Genomic DNA, 25,017 nt, shown 5'->3' on the forward strand with positions numbered 1-25,017 from the left:
AACAAAATAAAGAAACAGATAAACAATGACATTTTGTAATTTGTAAATTTGTAAATTTTTTGTAAATTGTCACAGTCATGACGTGTGTGACGGGTCATTGGCTGCCCCCCCTTTAGATGGTCATATCGCTGTCACAGAGGTCAGGTCATGTGACAGACAGGTTATGTTTTGATATATATCTTGCAAGATGAAACAGCCGTCAAAGCTCTCCAGTGCGCAGTATCAAAAGACAAAAGAGGAGGAGGAGAAGTCCCAATCTTTTTTTAAATATTTTGTATGAAGACGTTTAATTTGTCGATTTGACAGTTGTATTATATAGCCTGGTTGACACCATGGGCAAACAAAAACGGAGGTTCCCCCCTCCGTTAAAAACAGCAAGCGAAGCTGTTCAACACGAATGGATCTCGCCTAGGGCACCAAATGGGCTAGAGCCGGCCCTGATCTTTCTTCTATATGAACAGCTAACATCTTAGAGTGTTTTTTAGTCCAAGAGCAAGAACTGAAGAAGACATTTTGGGGTGACCAAAATGTACCAGTTAACTCTGATGAAGTGGAAACACAGGTTGAAAAAGTACAAAGATAAAAACACACCTTATCTGCCCTTATCTGCTTAATAGTCTATTTTACTCTAAAGACAGTGTGTTAATTGGTGTACGAACTGTTTTACAGGCTTTTTTGTTTTCAATCCCAGATATTATTTTTGGTTGACACAGATTTAATACTGCTGTGTCACAAAGTCAGTGAATGAGACAGAGTGCTATTTCCTCAGTGTACGATATCCTGCTAATAACAGCAAAAGGCAAGACAATAAGTTGTGATAAATGTTTATAATTGGACAGTTTTGTTTGTGTGGAAACATTGTCACGCCTGGGTAATGAAGAAGGGACATCATTATCAGACCCTTGCTTGTGTTGCAGCTAATTAGACAGAGATGGATTCATGCTTGCTTAAAAAAAAGGTCAAGGGATGAGCTTGTTTTCTGTTGCTACTCAGATTTCTTTGGCCAAATCTTCTAATATTCTCTTCATCTGCAGGAGAAAATAGAGAAAGAAATAGTGAGGGAGGGAAGAGACAGCTTTGAATCAGTAAGTAGCCATTTTGCCTCCTACTCTCTGCATAATATTAACTAATCCATATGGGGACATGGTCATGCTTGCAAAGTGCACACTGACGAGGCAAACGCCCGTAGATGAACTAAACAGAATCAAGCTGTACAAGTGAAAACACTCATTACCTCTCGCCATGTGATGACTCCAACCAGCCTTCCCCTGTCTGCGACAAACAAGGTCTGAGCTCCAACCAGACTCAGGATACTGTAGGCCTGTAAGGATGCAAAGAAATGTGGCTTTGAAGTAACTGATAACTAAAAAAAAATTGCTAACCGTATTGAGGAACATGCTGCTTCACTTTCTTTCCAAGAATTGTGTTTTTGCTGGTGCAAGGTTGTGGTTAGCCTAGCTTATTATAGTTTGGTTCAATGCAAATGAAAAATATATATTTTTTTAAATTTTAACATTTCCGACCTCTTGGTTGAAACAGTGCAATGGTATGCCACTCAACGTAGGATGAGGCTACCTTCTTATGAAATCAGGGGTAAATTGATTTTGACAAGAACGTTTTTCCCAGAGCATAGAACTATTCAGGCTCTTCACTGTTTGTACTTATACCTCTGAAGAGTTTTCCACTATAGAACCTGTGACCCTTGGGTTATATAATGTGATGGTGCTGTTGGACTTTGGTTCTGTTTTGTGTTTGTTCTTCCTCTCCTTCCTTCCCCCTCCACTGTTCTCCTCCTCCTGCAGGGCCTGTGTGTGGCTGCCTCCACCCTCTGCAGCAGGCGAGGCACACCTGTTTCCACTCAGCTCATCAACCTCACTATAAAAGTCTGGTCTTCACTCTGCCAGACAATTCTGTCTTGTTTGGTAGAGCGCTAAGTACTTTCCTCCAGTGTATTTCTCAGAGTTCTTGGATTGTTTAATCACCTGTGTTATTCTCTGTGTAATTAGCAGGCGGCCACCTCCGTGTCTGAGGAGGGAGGCAAACCAGGAAGTGCTTGAAGCTGCATTCTACCGAAAATTCCAGTAGGGAGTGCTTAGTTTGGCTGCAAAAAAATTCTGTCCATTCATTTCAGTGCAAAATGAGAAAACTTCTCACTTGATTTATTACCTCAGAATTTTCTTAGGACAACAATATAGTCTCGATTGCTAGTAAAAAAAAAAATCTTCAACACAATTTGATGTTAATAGTTCTAATAATGGCCCCATTAGAAGATAAGAAGAAGATAAAGAATTGTATGATTTTGGGCGTGGCTACCATTGATTGACAGGTGGCTAACAAGGCGAGCTGTCATCAGGAGAGAAGAAGAGCAATGCATATCCATGGCAACGTGTCAGTGTTGTCAATCCCTCTCGCTCCTCCACAGTCCAAATATGGTCTGCTCCCCGTATCGGAAACAAGATGGCAACACAAGATGGCAATGAGTGTAACACTGAACACGATGCTTCCAACGGGCCACAAACCGATGGGTGACGTCACGGTGACTACGTCCATTATCTATATACAGTCTATAGTAATTAGTCACTGCATTGCCAGCCTTAGCTTGTTCAGTGCCTGATTTCTTCCATGTGCTCAGCCTTCATTTCCTCACCTGGTTGCTCACTTATTAGAAAGTCTGTGGTTTGATCCCTGACCATGACAGCCTACATGTCAGAGTATCCTTGGGCAAGATACTGAACCCCAAATTCGTCCCGACGCTGCGTTTATCGGTGTGTGAATGAATTCCTGATGGTGATAGATGGCGCCATGTAGGGTAGCCTAGGACCACCAGCGTATGAATGTGTGTGAAAAGGTGAATGAGCGCCGTCCCACTTGGTCCGACATTCATTGAATCAGAAGCATGTACAACAACTGCGGCCGCCGTGGCTCCACCGCTTATTGTAAACAAACCAGCATGCTAACTATACACAAAGTGTCCATCACTGATCGTAAACAAACTGGCAACTGTGCACAGCAGTGTCTGGTGGTCACTAACTGAACACATACTGCTGCAGCACATACATACTGTACTGCTACAGAGCTAACTGTGTAGCCTATTAGTACTGTGCTACTGTGCAGCACTGCTGCTGCTCTGTTGCACTTCACTATTGTCATCTCCCACTTGTTCCGTGATGCCGGACTGCACTATGAATGGGCATGAATATCACGCCTTCGCAGGATCACTATGAACGCCCTAAGGCGAAAAGCCGGTCTGGCAACATAGCGGGACTTTTGCAGGACTGCACTATGAAAGGTTCTTTTGATTTCCAACAAAAAGTAATGCAAAGGAATTTGTATGATATACTGCAAAAATATGACCGGTCGCTTTTTTAGACACGATTTGAAACTACTTGTGTAAAGTTAGGAAAAAGGACAGGGTTAGGGTATAAAAGTCCACTTCTGTACATGACTTTGAACAGGATGCAAACATCACATTAACACTGGTCTCCTGATCTCCTGGTTGAAAGCTAGTGGTTGTTTGATCTTATAATAAAATGTGAAATGAGCTGTAGTATGAAGAAAGGTTGAACTATTCCTTAAAGTGCATCTATACTAATGACATTACCTCCTGAATGGTGTTGTGAGGTGATAACGAGACAGGGTTTGGGTAAATATGGCAGATTTGATCCAGATGTTTCTCCAGGCGCTGCAGAGAATAGCATATAAATATTCACATTTGTATGCATTTCCTGTCAGATGCATGCTTGTCATGCAGTCAGAGTCAGTATTACTTCAGAAAGTATGAATCACAGTTGTGTCTATTTCCTAAAAACTCATTCTCTCTCAAGTGTTAGACATGTCTACAATCTGTTTTTAAAACCATTTTGTGATAAGCAGCTTTTTTTCCCAGCTGTCATAAAATGAGCTTTTTCGTCAGCCAGCAGTCCTGTCTGTACATCCTGCTCCCATCCTCTTTTTTTTGCAACTGTTTTGCATTCAGTCGATGCAGAATGCAGAGACATGACCTGTTTTTTTAAACAGCATCAGACAGTTTACTCCTCTACCTTCTTCTAAACCCTGCCAATACCTGTCTGACTCCAGTCTTTTACCTCAGTCTGACAGTGACGCAGGAACATCAGCAGCTCAGATCGGAGAACAAAGCCCAGTATAATCTGCGACTCTTCAACAGAAGAAAAGAGGGGAAATCAATTTTCTTTGCCACAGTCGATGCAACAGTTTAGAGTGTAGTGTGCAGCTCTCTAGTGGGCTGTAACATAAAAAAAATCATCCATGTGATTGCGGCTCAGCTGGCTGATTGACTATTTTCACACTTGTCAGCTCCTTATCGAGGAACTTTCACACTGCTGAATTGCTGCAGTTTTTTTTTTTTTTTTTACAAAAAACAGTTACAATTTTTCATCATTTTCCCCTTTTCTTTTCAGGAACTCTATGTGGTGTCATGTACAGAATCTGACATTTTCTAAAGGATCCCAATGACTTTGTGCCAGTATTCCATATACTCGCATATAATTGACCTTTTGTGGGAAAAGTTAGACAAAATATGCCTTCCTTTGCAAGAAGACTGGTGTGAAATTCAGTCAAATAGCATTGTGTACGCACCATGTGAGTCCACCACAGGGATACATGTGTCAGTGCTGGTGTTGACAGCATACTGAACCTCCACTGGCCCAGCTGCTTTCTGAAGCTGCACTGATTTCGCTGCCACAACCTGTCCAACTGGTGTGGAGGGAAGCCTGCAAAAGAGATGAATGTCACACCTGGATAAAAAGTAGCTGTGGTTAACAAGCAGTATCTCTCTGAATTGTCACCGTGTGAATGGATGATAATGGAACTTAAAAAGTGAGACTTTCCCCGACTTTCTTGGCTGCTTATAACAGCCTGTGGACTGATTTTTATTTGAGGGACTTTATGTGCCTCACCTGTCTTCAGCTCCTCCACAGCACCAACAATATGCAACACTAGCTTACCCGCTCACTAAGGTTATTGTAAGCAAAATACTGAGGATGTAACGATTCCCTCAACTCACGATTCGATACGCTTCCTATAGGGTTAAGGTTACGTTTTCTCACAATTCTTTATTTTTTTACAGAATGAGCTTGAAGACAAATTGTCTTCAAAAAATCAGAAAATGTCTATCAGAAAATCATCATTCTCAGAAAAAAAGCTGAGTTGCAAGATAGATAATGATAGCTATAGGTTAGCAAGCCAATATTAGCTATATGTTAGCAAGCTAATGTCATCTATTTGTTAGCAAGCTAATGATAGCTATGTGTTAGCAAGCTAATGATAGCTATGTGTTAGCAAGCTAATATTAGCTATATGTTAGCAAGCTAATGTTAGCTTTTTGTATCGCGATTAATTTTTAATCTCAGCCGACTTATATTGTCACACATTTGTGTTGAATTTTAACTGTCTTGCAATGCATCGTTACATCCCAACACATCCAGTGTCAGAACATGCAAAAGATTTTCTTTTTATGGAGGTTAATACCTAAACTATTCTCAGGTTGTGAGCAATTAATAAATCAATGGTTTGATTTGATTACACGATCCCACACATGCAGATAATAGAAACACTCCTGTGAACACATTCACAGGGTAGAGCTGCAAACCAGCATAGAAACTTTTAGTTTATCCAAAGAGGCTCTGATTTATTTTTTTTCTAGTAGTTTTCAAGTCGTGGCTGGCAGACAATAAGATGAACGAAGACAACATAACTTTTAGTTTATCCAAAGAGGCTCTGAAAAAATAATTAATGTAGTTTTCAAGTAGTGTCTGGCTGATAATGAGATGAACCACGCCACAGTCTGAGTTTGAGAAACACTTGAAGCTGTCTCAGCGTTAAATCTGTCAACACGGAAGCTGTGGGTGATGACGACTTCATTTTTATCGGAACATATTATTAGAGGCAGAAATCCACTCTGCATGAGAGACAGATGAGGAGGGATAAAACCTCAGTGGGGCTGCTAACTGTTATCACCCACGCAGTACGGTGACAAGAGACATGTTGAAAGCACATGTTGATTAATTTGCATTCATTTAACGTCTCCCAGACGACTCCTGTAACACAAATCCATTAACCACATAAGCCATGTAACCAGTCACAATAGGAATGGGTCAACTCTTATATGTATGATCTCCTTTTATTTTATCAGTGACACCAGTAGATTATTAACCTATTATGTTGAGAGATAATTCCCCACTATTTTTTATGGCGTGTAGTGCAAAAACCACACCAACAGACGAAGTGTATTCCCACTTGCCAATTTACATTTTAATGGAAAAATAGTCATTGTAAGTAAATTGTATGTCTAGTGTGTGGTAGCTTAACACATCAGAGATGTTTTACTTTGGCAAGTATAAAAGACTTTTTTCAATGTAGAAATGAAAACAGGGTGGTTGATGGGGCTTTTGATCAATACCAGTGAATCAGCCATTACTTGGCTGGCTTCTGAGATTTCTAGCTGCAACCTGCAGAGTTTCTGTGAGTGAGATATCACAAGACATTTCTGCCTAGAAACTGTATGTCAATTATGGGTTTCTCTGACCCAGTTAGGGGAATTAGAGGAGTGTAAACAGTAAGTTTAGCATTGGAAGTGTTGCAGTAAAGGACAATCTACTCAAATGGAAAGACTCTTTGTCTGTCTGTCTGTCCTTCGATTTTCTCGACAACCATTCATCCGTTTGGCTTCACACTGTGTTATGAGGACACAGGCAGGTGCTGTGTTAAGTGCAAGCTCTGGAGATCTAGAGGACATACAATATTGTATTAGTAGTGCGTTATCTACACACTGTGTAGTGTACTGAGACTGGATGTCTTTTAACTGTTACACCACCAACTGGCATGCTGGGTATCAGGAACAGATGAAGAAAAGAGAGACCTACTCTACTGTTACAAACCCAATTATAAAAAAAAAAAGGTCTAAACAGTAAATAAACAGAGATGCCAAAGGGGTGAGAGAGACCAGAGAGAGAGAGAGAGAGAGGTGTGCACCGATTCGGGAATTAGGACTTTCACCATTCCTTCAACAAACTTGAAACCTGAGGCTGCCCCGGGAAACCATAAAAATGACAATTTAATTCCTCCTGCAACTGGCAGAAACTCTGCAAAACAGGTTGATAAAATAATAATTGATAAGTAAATAATCATATTCTATTTTCTTTACGATTCAAACAGCATCCCAGCTTTTTGTAAGGTTGTAGACTTGGCTCATCTGTAATTAGACTCAACAGGGCTTTACACTACTATTAAAGTTAATGTTTTAACACATAAAGTAAGGTAAAACATTTTTTAAAATTAGCTGGCCCTAAATCAAAAGTCAGGGGACGTCTGAGTCTTTAGACATTATTCTCTATCACTAACAAATTTAATGCCGTCAATCTAACATTTGTTGAAATATTTCCCGCTGGACCAGTGCTGGACAACTTTTTCATCCCATGAGCTGCCAAATACCATGCACTCCAGATATTTATTAGATCTAGCCAGGTTTATTTTTGTAAGTATTTCCAAGAACATTTCTCACACAGCTTTCATATTGTTTGAAAACAAGTGATGTGTTGCCTGGGATTTTGATTTTTGAATCTCTGACAAAAAGCTGCCAGACTTGGAGGGTAGTGATGAGTAGTCGTCCCAAAACTTGTGGTGTATTTCTTAAATCAGTTCAACGTTTTGTTTTTTTTACTTACCGAGGGCTTGCTTTCATCAGGGAGGGCAGGTGTGGGAGCCTCTTGCTGATAGAGAGCGCGTCATAGAAAGACGGGCGGTTCCTAAAGCGAGCCAGGCCGTTGGCCAGCAGAGTGGAGAGGAGGATGGGTAGAGCATGGCTGAACTGACCTGTTAGCTCCAAAGCCAGGAGAGCTGGAGATAAGGTGTGTGTGACTGCCCCAGAGAAGGCTGCTGCACCTACAAGGCACAAGGTACTACTTTAGGTACCGATCATGTAACCTATAGTCAGTAGTTATTCTGATCATTATATTAGTATTTTAACATGATATGCAAACAACTGCCATTACAAAAAAAGTTGTAACGTAGTTTAAACAATATAAAACGATCAAGGCTGTGATGTCTCATTCGTAAATCATTTGTACAAAATTAGGTGAAATAACCGTATTGAATCACTTCCTAAAAGATTTGTTCTTATCTCAACTTTGGATGATCTTCCGTCTAGAGTCTCTCTCTCAAGACCGCAAGTGCCAGGTAGCCTGAGCACAGAGCTGCTCAGGTCCACGCCTCAGACTTGTTCTTGTTCTTTTTTAAACATATTTTTTTGGGCATTTTGTAGCTTTATTGATAGGAGAGATATTGAGAGTGAAAGGGGGAGACAGAGGAGAAGACATGCAGGAAAGGGCTCCGAGCCGGATTCGAACCCCGGCCGCCCGCGTACGAGGACTGGGCCTCTGTGGTACGCGCTCTACCAGGTGTGCCACCGGGAACGCCCCTTGTTCTTGTTCTTATTCTTGTTCTTGTTCTTCCTGTTCTTATTCTTCTTGTTCTCGTTCTTCTTGTTCTTGTTCTTGTTCTTCTTGTTCTTGTCCTTCTTGTTCCATCTTTTTCTTCTTCTTCGTCTTGTGTTGTATGGTTGTTATTGTTGTTTTGCGGTTTGCAACCAGTGTAATAGGTGCACTACCTTCCACCCCGGAGCTGCCTCTCAAACAAACTGCCATTTACTGTCTAGGCATCGTCAGTCACTGTTTCGGTTTGTGTTCTGAACATACTAGTAAAGTGAACAAGAGCCCTGATCTGCTCTCTGCCTCGGCATCAGTCAGTCTGTTATACAATCACGTTCAGTGTTGCGAAAATGTGATTGTTATAGCAGCTTTCAGTTTGTAAACTGTAGCTTTATCCAACTAAATTCTCAGCTCACTTAGAGAGCAGAACTGAATGATCTGCTGTGTTTCAGTTCAGTTAGAACTGATACAGTCATAGCTCCGGTTAAGCAGTGAATGATTCAGTGAACAAATCATTTGTACTTATCTTTCTAATACACTGAAAAGAACACCACTAACCGAGGCCGTGGTAGACCAGCAACTCCTGTGTTCTACGAGGTAAAATGAGTGTTTTGTCTATGGAGTTTGGTGGCTTTGAAGAGGGCATAGATAGATATAACAGCTAGTACACTGAAACTGAAATTGAGTTTTTCAGGTGGGCCTTTCTTTAGGTGGCTAAAGAAAGGCCCAAAGCTTGAACTGGTTTTTACAACATGGATGCAAACAAAGAGATATTGGTCAATGTTTTCTACCAGCAAGTGCGTAGCCCCCAGGATTTATAGAAGCCCACAGGCTTGAAATCAGTCCAGTGGAAGACACATAAGCCACCCCTTCTCCAAGCAAGCGGCCCAGAGCTGCCCCTGGAGAACAGAAATAAATAAAAAACACCCACATAAGAAGAGTTTCATTTTGACACAGAGTTTTCACATTCTGGTGAAATGATGCAGCAAGACAAATTCCTCAAACGTGTTCAATTCAGGAATACAGCAAAACAAACTAGTCCAAACGTGCTTTCCCTTTACTCACCATAGACAAACACTGGCATGAAGTAACCAGCTGGCAGAGGCATCGTGCAGGCGAGGACCAACATCCACATCTCAGAAGCAACAACAGAGACACACAAACTGTCAAATCTCTCCTCGCCAACAGCCACAGTGGCTCTACTAGCACAGATGAGTCATTGTAAATCTGTGTGTGCAGGGAAATGTTTGCAGTGCTCTCAAATCAATTTGGCACAAATCAACTGAATCATGCACATTTACATTTCACATCTGTGGGTGGTAATGGGAGCAAAACTGTCATAGTAAGTGGATCCCACTGAAGAAATGTCCACATACAATCCCTCCTTCTCTGCAACTGGCTTCCTTCCACTTGGAGTACAAATGAAAATAACAGATATGTAGCTTTTTGATCAATATGGGTGAATTAAGTATTGTGACAAAGCCATATACCCAGACCCAGCTCTTTGTTGTAATTCATAGAGATCTGAATCTCTCATGAGCTTAGGCCAAGGCTGTTTTGTTCCTCAGACATCTCATTCTATATAAATGGAAATGTGCCCCTCCTCTCTACTTATAGCCGCTGGGTTGAGGAGGTAATGATTTGTTTGAAGTTGGAAAAGCTCAGAAATATCACTCAGGGCATGGTTAATCAATTTGAAAAATATTAGCAACCATTCCTGGACTTCTATGATAATGTCTATACTACAAGCTTAATTGGATTTTGCTTCCTTCATTTATTTTTTAATGAATACTATATATTTTCCTTTGCTATTCTCTATTCTTCTTCTTCGTCTTCTTCTTATTATTATTATTAGGGCCCGAGCAGGCAACGACCTGCGAGGTCCCTATTGTATTTCGAATTTTTTTTTTTTCTTCCCAAATGATCGCATTTTTCACTGCCTGAACATACCCAAAAACTCATGAAACTTTAAATATAAGTCACACCTGGCGAAATATTTTATAATCTATTGTCATCCTGAATTTCCACTACTAGGTGGCGCTATAATAAAGGAAAGTGCGTTTTGGCTAATAACTCCCACATACTTTATCGCACATTCAAAAACCTTGTATCCACGCGTTCATTGAGTTGTGCTGAATCTCGTGATATAGGCCATAAAGGTTAAAATGTACATATAGAAATAGGAAATTAATACATAAAAGCAACAATAAATAAACACCTGTGCAAAGCATAGCAGGAACAAAACTGTTTTTGTGTCTTTTTGTTCTACACCTAGTGATTGTAAACCTACACCCAGAGGGGAGGAGCTGAAACTCTGTGTGCAATGGATGGGAACTGTCATTTAAAACTGAGCCAGTAATGCGCTGTAATTGTTTTGTGTACAAGGTCTCCACGTTGACCTGTGGCTCACCAATCAGTCTGCTAGACCACTTTACTATTTGGTTGACTGAGTTTTTATTTTTCAATGAGAGGTTGGGGTGTGTGCTTTATAGGGGCCGGTCTATACCACTCCTATGAATTTCACTTTCATTTCAAGTGTTATAGTGTGGCCACTGTACCAAATATGAAATTAGACTGCCACCTAGGGGCCGATCAATAAAACTTTAAAGGGTTAACCTCAGGAGGGCATTGACAATAATTGTACCAAGTTTTGTATAATAATGCACAAACTATCCCTTTATTCCTCATACAGTGTCTGTTAGAAGAGGCAGGTAGCAATGGTGGAAAGTAACTATGTACATTTACTCAAGTACTGGACTTAAAGTACAATTTTGAGGCACTTTTATGTACATTTTATGTAGCTTTACTCCACTACATTTTGAGGCATATAGTGTACTTTTTACTCCTCTACATTTAGTTGACAGCTTAAGTTACTTTACAGGTCAAGATTTAAAATGTATTTATTTTATTTATCTATTTATTTTTATTATTTATTAATTTTTTAATTTTTAATTTTTAATTTATTTATTATTTTTATTTTTTTAATTAATTATTTTTATTTATTTATTTATTTTTTATAATTTTTTAAATTATTTTTTTCCTGTGCTTCTGCGCATGCGCGGCTTTTCGGCGCTTCAACGCATGCGCGGCTCCATGGCGCTTCTGCGCATGTGCTAAAAAGCTGCGCATGCGCAGAAGCGCCACAGGGCCGCACATGCGCAGACGCGCAGGAAAAAAATAATTAAAAAATTAAAAAATTATAAATAAAAAAAATAATAATAAATTAAAAAATTAAAAAATTAAAAAATTAAAAAATTAAAAAAAAAAAATAAATAAACAACAAAAAAAAAAAACATTTTAAATCTTGACCTGAAAAGTAACTTAAGCTGTCAACTAAATGTAGAGGAGTAAAAAGTACAATATATGCCTCAAAATGTAGTGGAGTAGAAGTATAAAGCTACATAAAAGTACCTCATAATTGTACTTTAAGTCCAGTACTTGGGTAAATGTACATAGTTACTTTCCACCATTGCTACCTGCCTCTTCTAACTTATACATATCAGTTAAGAGTCCTCCTTCAGACACTGTATGAGGATTAAAGGGATAGTTTGTGCATTATTATACAAAACTTGGTACAATTATTGTCAATGCCCTCCTGAGGATAACCCTTTAAGGTTTTATTGATCGGCCCCTCGATGGCACTGTGATGGCAGTTTAATTTCATATTTGGTACCGTGGCCACACTATAACACTTAAGGCAATGAAATTCATAGGGGTGGTATAGACTGGCCCCTGTAACGCACACACCCCGACGGCAGCATGCCCCGACACGCGTGTACTGCGAGGGCCCGTTCAGTACTGCTTGCAGTCCTAGTTATTATTATTATTATTATTATATTATTACTACTATAGACTGCATAAAGAGGATAGAAGTATAAAGTATAGGAGCTTATTATGGCCCATATTTCTGTTTATTGTAAAGCCTGATTTCCACTGGGCGCGTTACTGCAGCGTAACGTCAGCGTCGCGTATGACGTTGCAAATAGGTAACACTCTTATAATGAGAGCATTTCCACCGGGCGCGTAGCGTAACGTTACTGCAGCGTCGCGTCAGCGTCTCTACGCGAGCATTAGGTAGGACTTCTATTTCTCCGCGAGACGCTGCCAAATCGCGTGAATCTCAACAGAGCAGATCGCACCAGACAGGAAGTCCGACTCAGAATCAGCGTAAAACACTTCCGCCCCTTTCAAAATAAAACACAATACGCAGTTCATGCAGCCTAAAACTACTTCACATCAACATTATGTTATGACCGGGGCACCAGATCAGCAATCAATCAATCAAAGGGTCTCAGAGGATCGGCGACACGGAAGACAAGAGACTGATTGTTGAAGTGGAACATCATACAATCATTTATGACATAACATATTGTTTTTATAAGGATAGATGGTCAGATCAACATATCTTTCACCTCAGAGAAGCAAAGTAAGTTGTTTTTTGTTGTTGTTGTTTACTTTATACACACAGTTTGTCCATAGACTGTATAAATAGAGTTTAAAGTTTATCACGGGATCTTGCGGTCTCCCGTATGGTCAGGATTATCGCGTGATCTCGTTATCTCGCGTGTATACGGCCGGCTCGCTAAACTGACGTGCTGCTGCTGTAACGCGCCCGGTGTGAATTGACAGACGCAGCAAAAACGCTGTGGAGACGTGCTGCTGCTGTAACGCGTCCGGTGGAAATCCCCAGTTAGGCTGCGCCCTCTGGTGGTCGTAGTAATTATGACAGAAGAAAAGGTGGAAGTGAGATTATGCAGTCTAAAAGCCAAAGCCTAAGGAATTTGACCTATTAATCTGGTGTTGCTGTCCCCAGTGAAACCACCAGTCAACATAGTTCTTTTAAGTTACAAATGTAATTTAACTTCCAAGCCTACAAGCTTCCAAGTAACATCACATTTACATCACCTTCTATAACTATCTCACATCCGGCAGTTATTTTACGACAAACTATGTTTTCTAAACTTAACCAAGTTGTTTTGTTGCCTAAACCAAACCAAATTGGAAACCATTTCACAACACTGACGGCATATTAAAACTCATAACAGTATATTAAGTAATAAAATTGAGCCCTATCTTTACAAAAAAAAAACACTTCTTATATAAATGCAACAATACAAATAATCTCATAATATATTTAGACTTTATAAAACAATCTGAGTGGGGCTTACTTTAAGTATATTCTCATGCTGATACTATTGCACTTTTACTTAAGTAAGATTTGAATGCAGGACTTTTACTTGTAATGGAGTCATTTCACAGCTGGAGGACTTGCATCATTATTTCATTCTTGGTGTGTTGGCCAGTCGCCCTGTGTAGTGATGTGAGGTTGGTGGGAAGCAGTGCTGGCATAAGTTATAATGTGTCAATGTTTGAAAACCGAATAAAAACATTTGTGTGCTTGGCCGGCTGCTGAGATTTCTATCTGCCATCTGTAGTGTTGCTTTGGGTGAGCATCAGATATCAAAAGACATTTCAGTCTTGAGAGGCTAAACAGTCTTCAGCTCGCTTACTCTACTGTGAAAATTTCAATAACTGTATGTCTATTATGGGTCAGTGTGAACTGAGGGGGTAAGGGGAGTGGGTGGCTGTGCTTGGTGCCTTGTTATGAGTTCTCCCTAATTGGCTTTTCCATTGTGTGTACCTTCATGAGCAGAAAGACAGTCAGAGAAAGGTAGAAAGGACTGCCTGATGAGCTCCACTCTATCAAAGGCTCGGGCCCCAGTTGAACAGAGACATTGTTGGATTGAGAGCTCCACTGCCTGCCATCCAGTAGAGAGGTCAGGAGCTGCTTCATGGTGTGCTGTGAAAGAGACATTCACATTACTGAATGTACACAACAAGAATAAAACTAAGGCTGAACATTAAAGAATAAGGCTGAAAAAACAAAACTGAATTATCTATCTAGTCTGTCCCTCAACCATAGACTGTATAAAATCTCTCAATACTAAGATTGATTCAAAATGAACTGTCAGTCCGTTCAGTATAACTGGGTGGATCAATGGGCTGTTTTTTTTAACAGTTTTTAAACAGCTGTTGAGATCTGTAGCACAGAGTGATAAAGCCATAGTCTTTTGTGGGATTTTTGATAAATAATAAGAAAAATATACAATACTTCTCCTTTAAAGCACAATCTGTAATCCCTGCACCAAAATCAAACATTACATTACACAGCTGCAAACGTATTAATTATTAATTGTTACACTGTTAGAGGTTTGCTTATATCAGTAAATTCAGGAGTAAAGCATTTTTGATTATCAGTTGAGAAACATAAAAAGTCCAATATGTATAAAGATAAGATAAGACTGTATTTATCCCACAGTGGAGAAATTTAGTCGTCACAGCAGCTCAAGATACAGACAGGTGAGTTCACAAAGATATTAAAAAAAAAACAGAATTAAAAAACAACTACATACATAATATACACTAGTGCTCAAACGTTTTGGGTCACCCAGAAAGTATCTGTGTTGTTGTGCATGAAAATAAACTGTTTTATTCATGAAATGAGTTACAAAACAAATCGAAAATATAGTAAAGACATTGACAAGGGTAGAAATAATAATTTAAACCTGTACAAATCTCCAACTTTACATCTAGATACTCAACCAGCCTGAGGAAGGATCATTTTATTGTTTTTAAAATCAGCACAAAACAGTTTCCAGTGCTAACATAATGCTCAGGTGTTTTAACGGTCAATGAGCCTTTCAACACTATAAACGTGGATTAACACAATGTGCCACTGGAACACAGGAGCGACGGTTGCTGACAATATATAATAGATATTTCACAAGAAAATCAGCCGTTTCAAGCTTTAGGGTTATTTACCACATTAACAATGTCTAGACTTTATGTCTGTTTTTTAATCTTAAAAAACTGTGCTTTTCTTTCAGAAATAAGGATATTTCAAGGTGACCTTAAACTTTTGAGCGGTCGTGTACATAGTTTATATACGCCTTATATAAATGAATACTTACATGGCTGCTATTTGTCACTTATTATTAATATTGCACATAGGTTTTTTTGGTTTTGTTATGCTTTTTTTGTTTTTGAGAATTTTGTATTAACTACAGATACAAATCATCAATTATGTCACACCGCGGTGAGTGTTTTGTCAAGTTGCGTTTTTGTCCTGTCTCTGTCTTGTCAATTCCTGTTTTTATTTTGAAAAGTAACTCTCCTCTCGTTTCAGGTCACTTGCCCTTCCTCATGTGTCTCCAGTCTGATTGTCTTCCCTGATTCCCTGATTGTGTCCACCTGTTCCCCATTACCCTCATGTGCTTATAGTCTGTGTCTCCCCTTTGTCCTGTGCCAGTGTGTCAGGTCTTTTGTCCGTACTACTAGCTCTGAACCACAGTATTGCCACAGTCATAGTCTAGTTAATTTGTTGTTTTTCCTTAGCCCTCGTAAAGAGTGATTTTTTGTTGGCCTTTTGCCCCTTTTTGCCTAGAGATCTCCTCAGTTTAGTTTTGGTATTTTTCTTAGTAACTCCCTCGTTTTTTGAGGCGCCTTTTGTTTCCTGAAGCTCCGTATTTCTTGGACACAAATAAAGACCTTGTTTTTCTCAACTACTCTGCATCCGAGTCCTATTCCTGGGTTTCCCCTCGTGTCAAATTATGTGTATACATTTACAAAAAATAATCAACTGTGCCTTTAATTTTTGTCCACTCCTACCTTAGAAGCCATGTATTGACCAGCAGAGTGTGGGAATGTCAGAGATGCCAGGGAGAAGGCCACTATGCCCGAGTATAGACCCTTCCTGCAGAGAGGTGTTCACATATACAGACACCATTCTTAAATCGTTGCTTTCATTAAGGGCATTCCTATTCACATTTAATCCTACTGTTATGTTTGTTTCTCAGGAACAGCAATGATGTTCGTGGGTCAATTTGACCCAGGGCATGTTTAATTATCCAAAAGCATCAGAAACCAAAGAATCCCAATAAACATTATTCATATTTCATTAATAACTCTATTACGAACCATTTAAATCAATATTTAGTGCAATGGTGTTCTTTACCTCTCACAGATCATGGTTCAATGAGGAGAATTCACTCGTTTTACATAAAAAATGCATGTTAAAACTTTTTGTGTGTGTATATTGGAAATACCTACATATAAAATACAATGGTTGATCACTTTTTAAGCCAAGCAGATAAAGGTTTAATCAAGAAAAAATACCTTCTTTTTTTTTTAGATTTTTAAACTTTGAAATGGGTCAATTTGACCTACATCACAAGTTTCAGTTGGCTCACCTCATCAGAATAAACTTTAATACAAGATCCATACAGATCTACTTTCAAAAGTCATTTTCATTGATGTTTAAGTATCATTAAGTTGTTTATATAGTTGCATTCATAGGTCATGTGTAACGTGAATTATCCTGAAAGAAACACACTATGTTTTTGGGACATTTGGCTCATCAATCTGCTTGAATTGTTATTATTCCACCCAAATGTATATCTCATGAATCTGTCGTTCACAGCAGATGACTCATCACTGAATTACAATTGTAAAGAGCTCTCACTCTGTCGTCAGCATTTTGATGAGGATCGCGTTTGTTTTGGTGAATTGCAGGATCCAGCGATGGCAGAAAAGGTAGCAGCAGCTCACAGCTCCACACAGCAGCCTGTTTTCAGACAGGAAGCACATTCAGTCCACAGTGGGAGACAAGAGGCTTTTTTAATCCAGGCAGCAACACTATCAGAAGTCATCAGACTTGGGGAAGTATTGAGGAGGAGGAGGCCAGGAAATGGTTGGTGGGAGAAAGAAACGGTGAACGCTGATTATAATAGGCTGACAACACAGCAGAACTGCTCAAAGAAGTTTAATTGTGACTGATATGAATATTATGGAAGCCCTGAGGGGAAATTGAGGAAAAAAAAGCCCAGTGTTAATGACTTAAGAACCACTGGAAAAAAAGTTCTTGCCTATTTCATTTTTCACAGGTGGGAAGTATGCCAGAATCATTTACCATAAAAAAAAATTTTCACACCTCTTAAAGAAAAGGGTGAAAACATTTTTTTTATCTGTAATAATTTGTTGTTGTAAAGCTCATTCCGGCCACAATACATTATTTTTTTTATAGAGCATGGAGAAATGACAACTCATCCAAGAGAACATGATTGATTTTAGTCCTATTTAGAACATGGGGAAAGTGGTGCACTTCAGCCTCTTGTGGCCAAAATAAGTATTACAACAACAACAAAAACACAAAGAAAAATGATCATGACAAAATAGATATTCGACTTGCCAAAATGAACTCTCAGGACTTCCCTAGAATATGAATACTAAATGTCAGTTTTTATATGTGAGACAGGACTCATTTAACTGTGCAGATGGTGTAAAAAAATCATCATAAAAAAACTCACCCCAGGAAAGCAAACAGTAGAATCTCCATTGGGTAGAAAGGTAAAGCAGTGGAGAAATGAGTTTTAAACAATGCCCGAGGAGTCTCTGTGGACACAAAGCAAATTGAAGTCATCCCTCCTCTTTCTCCCACTGCCTCTCAAAATGTAATCTTCCCTTACTTTATTGTATTAAGATTTTTATTGAAATTCACTGTCTGTCAGCTTAAATGTTGCTGCCAATTTTGCCAAAGCTCATGTTCCTGGCCATTGTCATGGCAACTAATTAGCTGTCCACATCACTGACAAGCAAAAATTACATTATATTTACTTACTACTATAAAATAAAATAAAAATATATTGTGTCAGTGTACCTTGAAAGGTCACAATCTTATGGGAGAAAAATGTTACACCAAACTCAATATAAAAATGTTGCATTTTAGTATGGCAATGCTTACTCGCAAACATATATATGGAATAAAACATAAAGTTAACCCTTTTACAAATAATAGGGTTATATATTATGGCCACTAGTATGTGGACGCCTAAACCTTCCAGTCATACGTGATTGTTTCATGGGTATTTCACAGTAAAAACACACTTTGCTGTCATAAAGCACTCTGTAGCTATTTTGTTATGTGTGTAAGAGCACTGTGTAATTGGCTTTCCCTAAGCATCATTATATAGGTAGAACAAAGGATATCGGAACAAAGGATCAGCACTTAAAACATGAAAAACAGCTACCAAACCAACACTGGAAGGGCACTCAGAGAACACACAGACTTCTGTCGAGATCATGCCCTATTTTAAAATAATTTGTGTCCAAATGGGCCATAATTCACCCTACTATCAAGCTTCAGGAAAATCAGGCCCATAGTTTTTACATAATCCAACGAACAACCAAACCAAGCAAAACTGTAAGTAACCTCCTGAGCAGAGGTAAATAAAGTATGTGGACAGTGTCACATAACATGACCTAGATCTAAGGTCAGGTTATGTTATGTTTGTGGCCCCTTCTCCAGTCAGTGAACCTTCTCCCTGTTGCCCATGAGGGGGCGAGTGCTGATCAGGACCATCGAGACGTGCATTACCTTCATCTCCACTCCACACTGAGAACATGCGAAAGGTCAACGCTCCACAGATGGCTGAGAAGAAGCATGGGCAGTAATGCCTCAGGGCGAAGTGAGAACACATCACTTCCACACTGAACAACACACCTACAGGAGCAGAGGAGTCACTTTAGATATTCTAAAATTAGCAGTCTCAGTTTAATCAGCTGAACTCAACTCTCCTGTATGTGTGGCAACAGTCATGTAAAAATATTCATATATTCTAAGTGTTATTATACAGTCTAATGTTTTATGTTAAGTGGGATAGCAACTTTTTAATTAATGTTGCATTGTGAGCACAAATGGAGTTTGAAGCTGAGGTGTTAAACCCAATAAGGTCGCCAAGTGAGCTGACAAGATTCAAATATTAGGTGGAGATGTGATCAAAGGAGGAAGAGGTGAGAGACAATGACGAAAATATAAATATGATGGAAGAGAGAGAAGAAGGTGTGAGGGAGGATGGAATATATGTCTAACAAGAAGTAAAATGACGGCCCAATGTGTCGGGGGACCCTCTTTTCTTCTCTCTCTCTGATGTCCCAATAATACATGACACAAGCTTTTATTTTCCCAGAGTACTCGCACTTTTCTTTGCTCTCTCTTTCACAGGGTGTCGTGCTGTGGTCCTGCTCGGCATCACTCCTGCTGGTCTCACTGCCGTGGATCTTGTTCGGCCTCAGATGGGAATGCTCCTCTCCTGGTCCACTCTACACTCACCATCACTACTGGCCAATGGTGGCGCTTCATCTCCTGCTGCTGTCTCCTCCCAGAACTCCTGCTCCTCTCTGTCTCTCTCTCTCAACCGTCTCTCTCCCTCCCTCTCCCCCTTCAACCTCTATCTACTCTTTTCTACTCTGTTGATCTGCCCTGTACAACGACATCTATTGCACGTCTGTCCGTCCTGGGAGATGGATCCCTCCTCTGTCGCTCTCCCTGAGGTTTCTTCTTTTTTCCCTGTTAAAAGGGTTTTTTGAGGAGTTTTTCCCTGGCCGCTGTGAGGGTCTAAGGACAGAGGGTGTCCTACCATGTACAGTCTGTGAAGCCCTTTGAGGCAAATCTGTGATTTGTGATTTTGGGCGATATAAATAAAATTGATTTGATTGAAATTGAATGTGGAAACAAACAAGAAGGATATAACATGAGCAGTTAACATGACCTGTACTGTACTGGCTCTCTCACCGCTGATTGGTGCTCCGAAGCAGCTGGCCACACCGACCGCAGCTGCTACAACCAGCATTTCTCCACCAGATTTTTCCTATAAGAGAAAGATGCTCTAATCAGACCATAAGATGATACAGCAACACTAATATGCATTGTGATTTCAGATTATATGCTTGGGGAGAATTTTTTTTTTTGTAGATTACCTTTAGTGAGCTTCTTTGTGGTGTATTTGTATTATTTAGCTTGTTTTTCATGCTTGTATATCGTCACACTGTTAAAATAATCGCCTAAGTCATTTTTTGTCAAAATTGTTTTTGCCTAAATCATCTCCTCATGATGCCGGCCACCTATGGTAAAATCGCCTACATCCTCAGTTGATCAGATCATGATTTTACCCCTTTAAGATAATGGCCTATATCAAGTGTGTGACTTAAGCAGATTTATTTTGCCTGAATCAAAATAAAATGTGACTTAGGCAATTTTTTTGAACATGCCTTTGTCTACATAAGAGTGACATGAGCATAGACATGACAAGGGGTTGTGTCATGAACATTAATGACACTTTGAAGTAACATTAATGCTAATGATACTTGTCATGTCATGTTTCTGACAGGCTTGTGTGACTCTTGTGTAGACACCTTCAAAATAAAGTGTTACCATATCTTGCTTAAGTCACAAAGGCATGTTCAAAGTACGCAAGCAAGTCATTTATTTCTCTTAAGTTACATAATTTACACACAGTTTATTACTATGCCAATAGCCATCCTTTGTTATATCCTTTTTGAGTGAAATGATCAAAAAATGTCATATGTTACACTTTTGGTGAAGTTTTTTGTGTTTCCTACAAAACTTGAAAAAATGAGTTAGGCGATTATTCTAACAGGGTGACGATATTTTCTAGGTTTTTTACAATGCCGCGATGCTTTTATTTTGAAAAGGTGCCGCCCAGTGTGAAACGGTTGCTTTTATTTTGAAAGGTACTGACAGGAAATAAAAAGTGGAACGGTAAAATGAAAAGTCAACGGTAAATAACGAGTGCTCCGTAATTCATAAAAAGTTGATATAAAGTATCAAAAATGCTTCTACAGTGCCTGGCTGACAGGGGCACAAGGTTTGTTGGAGTTTATTATCTTCTGTCATTTATATTAGTGGCTATTTTTGTTGTCTTAACTATTGTAAAATTGTTTATTTGCCAAAGTGCTAATGCTAATGTTTGCTATTGTTTTCCCATTTCGTTGCTCTTACGGTGAATTCGGATTGTGGTCAAGGAATTCTTATATATTTATTTGAACTTGGTTTACAATGGCATATATTCAGATAGGACATTCTTTCTCAGTCATATTCTGAAAATATTTATAAAGTAGAATGAGGCCATTGTAGTTGCATTTTTGAAAATGCATACATCTTTTGACATTCAAGTTGTTTGTATTTTTTCTTCTTTTGTTTGGCCACTAGGGGGCGACAGGCATATTATCACTGTATGATGTTATGTGTGAGCACATACAGATGCATCTCAATAAATTAGAATATCTTGGAAAAGTTTATTTCCAGTAGTTCATGTCAAATAACCACAATTCAGTATTGAGTGCATATACATGGACATACTTTTCAGAGGCCAATATTTCCATATTAAACATACTTTTTAAAATTTGTCTTTTGTAATATTACATCTTTTTGAGACACTATATTTTAGGTCTTCATTAAATGTAAGCCATAATCATTATAATTAGAATAAGTTAAATCAATTAAGATATGAAATCTTTCATTCTGTGTGTAATGGATCTATCGAATGTGCTATTTCCACTTTTTGAATTAAATTCCTGACATAAATAAACTTTCTATGATATTCAAATTTTTATTTTAGATGCACCTGTAGTGGCTCATTTACACATCCTTCAAGCACTGAACATAAATGTCTTAGATCTGTCAGGTATATCAGGAAGCTAGAGCCAAGACACAGGTTGAGAATAGGGATGTCACAATTAATGAACTACAATGAGTCAAATTTGAGATTTTTCCGTTTTTGCTTTTGATTTAATTGAAATCAAAAGCCAATTTCGATTGATTTTTTTTAGTGGTGGTGGTGTATGTGTTTGAGAAAGAAAAGAGAGGAAAGAGAAGAAAGAGGCTAAACCCTCTTTAGAGCTGAGAGAAACTGCAGAGTCTGATAATATTAAACTATGAATAGCACCTCACACATAATCATTTCATCATTTCCAATATAAAACATATTGCTGAGTCCACCTTTAGGAGGTAAAAGGCTTTAAAAATGGTTCTAATTATAGGTGCGGGGAAAAATCGATACAGCATAGTATCGCAATATTTTGCGTGGCAATATTATATTGATTCATAGCCCCTAAGTATCGATATTTAGCCTTTATTTAGCGTCAGCCTTTTCGCCGTTTTTGTTTTTTTCCGGAGGGTTCACTTTTAAGAATATACTAGAGATATATGTACTGGCATCGTATGAAACTAGAAGATCTAAGGAATCTTTAGGCACCATGTGCATTGTGTCGGGAAGTTGTTGAAATAAAAAAAATATTGTGGGGCCTCTGGTGATTCCCACCTCAAGTACTGATGTAGGTAAAGTGGGTAAATATGCACTAGACTTTACCTTCTTATTGGCTTGTATAAGAGTGCAGAGGTTGTTCAGGTAGGCTCCAACCATGGTGGAAAGATGCACAAATGGACCCTGATTTTAAGAGACAAATATTGAGAACTGACTATATAACGCAGCAGTTTATGTATGACAAACAGGTAGACTGAGACGTCTCTCACCACTTTGCCCAGGAAAACAGTGCTGCCGGCTGCCAGTGTACAGATAAGGCCCAGGAACTTGGTAAACATATTAGTGAGCGACAAGTAATGAGGCATTTCAATGCCGGCCAGCATGGTTCTAACCTCTGGTATCCCCGAGCCTGAGCAGAAATGAAGAAACAGGAAAGTCTTAATAAAAAGCAATCAGAAAATTCTGAGTGAATGCACAGCAATGATTTCAGAATAATTTAATAGAGGGTAAGGGGTAACGGGGAGTATGGAATTTTAAGGACACCGGCACAAAACAGTTGCAAATGGTGCATAATTTAGCTTGTGATGACAACATTTTATTGGTATAACTACACAGCATGTTTTGGTCTTTAAGATGCTTCTTTGGAGAACTTTGAATCAAGCACAGTTGCATGTTTAGGGTTCATATGAAAGCTTAACTGGATGTGGAGAGTAAGGTCTTTTATAAAAGGTAGATCTAGACATTCTTCAGTCATATCATATCACATCGTTCCGAGCTCTCTCCTGCACTGCTGACTTTTGACTAACATTAGAAGAAACAGCATCTTCATCGTTTAAAGATTTTCTGTTTGACAGATAAAATCATAGTTGACTTTTAATACTGTATACATCTGCCTTTACCACTCACTGAATTTTAAAGATAGAATCACATTTGACTTTCTCTCAGCGCCTTATGAATAGGACAGAAAGCTATTTCTAAAAGGAAAAAGATCAAGATAAAGCTTACTTCATCTTAGAGAAGATGGAGACACACTTGATGACACTGTAATGTGCAACGAGCCTTACAAAGTCATGTGAGATACACCTTTCACTTTAATAAATACCATGAAAATAACTGAATGTGCCATTATATATATATATATATATATATATATATATATATATATATTATTATTATATTTGTAAGGCTCGTACAAAGTATATATATATACATACATGCTACATTTAGCAGAATAGTCTAATGTTTAACCCTGCAGTGACTGATTTTTTTGCAAATTGATGTACTATCACCTCAGTTTCTGATACAGACGCACAAAGCCCTTTTTAACTAACTCTAATGTAAACTGATCATCGGCAATATAATATAAACTCAGAGCAAGTCCTGCAAAAGTGATGTGACATGTTATGATGAGCGATAAAGTCTGTGTAGGGAGAGCAACAGGGTGGATGTATGGGTCAAACAAACACATAATTGTTTACTCATTTACGTTAACTACTTATCTTAACTTATCATGATCTTTTCAGAAACATAGCCAAGTAGTTTTGTTTGAATGTATGTGTCCAAACTGTTTAAAACTTTATTGTGGAGCACCATGGTTTGGTGCATAGGGCTTAAAAAGTGCTTTAAAAACTCAGTCACCTGCTTGACATCACACACTGGTTCGCAGTATTAAACTCGTGCTTAGTATTGTGAATTCAAATACAAACTACTTGGTTATGTTTTGGAAAAGGTCATGGTTTGGGTTAAAATAAGTATGCTCTCGGCAGCAACCTCACGTTTTGAATGCTAAGCCTGCATTCTTTCAACTATCTATCAATACGAAAATGAGACGACTTCTCACTGGATTTATTACCTCAGAAAAGTTTTTCTCGCTAGTTTCAAGCCTTCTTTAAGACAGTATGATCTTAATTGTGTCAATAAAGGGCCCATTTAGAGTAAAATAGATGATAAAGCAGAGTATGATTTGGGATGTGGCTACCTTTGATTGACATGTCGCTAACACAGCAAGCTGTCAATTAGCATAGAAGCAAACAATGTGTATCCACATCATTGGGTACATCTGAAAGCCGTGAACATGTTTATTGTTGTCTGTGTTTTCGTCTCAGAACTTTGACCATTTCACCATGTGTTTATAGTTCATGAAAGCTTATTTGAACATTTTTGGTCATTTAAATGTCTTTTTCAGGGTTCGTCGGACTAAAAGACACTCCAAGGAGTAAGCTGTTCAATATTTCTGATAAATACCGTACATTTTGTTTTAGCGCCAAGATTTCCCCAGCCCAAATAAGAAAACCAATGGGTTTCACGATGACTGCGTCCATTATTAATATGCAGTCTTTGGTACTCTCATTATAGTACGTCACCTGACTTCCGGTGCACTTCTTGAATGGTGCTGCTAACGGGTTTACATTTGAGCCTGTCAACCAATCAATAATATATATCTGGCTCTTTAG

The 25,017-nt window shown here is 38.8% G+C and overlaps 2 protein-coding genes across 2 annotated transcripts in view; one reads left to right on the forward strand and one right to left on the reverse strand.

Moving 5' to 3' along the window:
* Positions 1–25,017, reverse strand: part of clcnk (chloride channel K) — a 27,854-nt gene continuing 2,837 nt past the window's right edge. The window contains exons 5-20 of the mRNA XM_059332240.1: positions 22,834–22,973; positions 22,670–22,747; positions 20,074–20,149; positions 18,877–19,002; positions 17,810–17,894; positions 16,966–17,067; positions 16,113–16,197; positions 14,086–14,244; positions 9,510–9,579; positions 9,236–9,343; positions 7,683–7,899; positions 4,597–4,730; positions 4,086–4,156; positions 3,602–3,682; positions 1,235–1,321; positions 1–1,028 (exon numbers count right to left, since the gene is read on the reverse strand). Coding sequence (XP_059188223.1) covers positions 990–1,028; positions 1,235–1,321; positions 3,602–3,682; positions 4,086–4,156; positions 4,597–4,730; positions 7,683–7,899; positions 9,236–9,343; positions 9,510–9,579; positions 14,086–14,244; positions 16,113–16,197; positions 16,966–17,067; positions 17,810–17,894; positions 18,877–19,002; positions 20,074–20,149; positions 22,670–22,747; positions 22,834–22,973 — 1,658 coding nt within the window. The 3' untranslated portion in view covers positions 1–989. The remainder of the gene's footprint in view (positions 1,029–1,234; positions 1,322–3,601; positions 3,683–4,085; positions 4,157–4,596; positions 4,731–7,682; positions 7,900–9,235; positions 9,344–9,509; positions 9,580–14,085; positions 14,245–16,112; positions 16,198–16,965; positions 17,068–17,809; positions 17,895–18,876; positions 19,003–20,073; positions 20,150–22,669; positions 22,748–22,833; positions 22,974–25,017) is intronic.
* Positions 21,054–25,017, forward strand: part of hspb7 (heat shock protein family, member 7 (cardiovascular)) — a 21,190-nt gene continuing 17,226 nt past the window's right edge. The window contains exon 1 of the mRNA XM_059332242.1: positions 21,054–21,166. The gene's annotated coding sequence lies outside the window, so the exon portion shown is untranslated. The remainder of the gene's footprint in view (positions 21,167–25,017) is intronic.

The sequence above is a fragment of the Centropristis striata genome, chromosome 5 (genome assembly GCF_030273125.1).
Source record: "Centropristis striata isolate RG_2023a ecotype Rhode Island chromosome 5, C.striata_1.0, whole genome shotgun sequence".
Lineage (NCBI taxonomy): Eukaryota > Metazoa > Chordata > Actinopteri > Perciformes > Serranidae > Centropristis > Centropristis striata.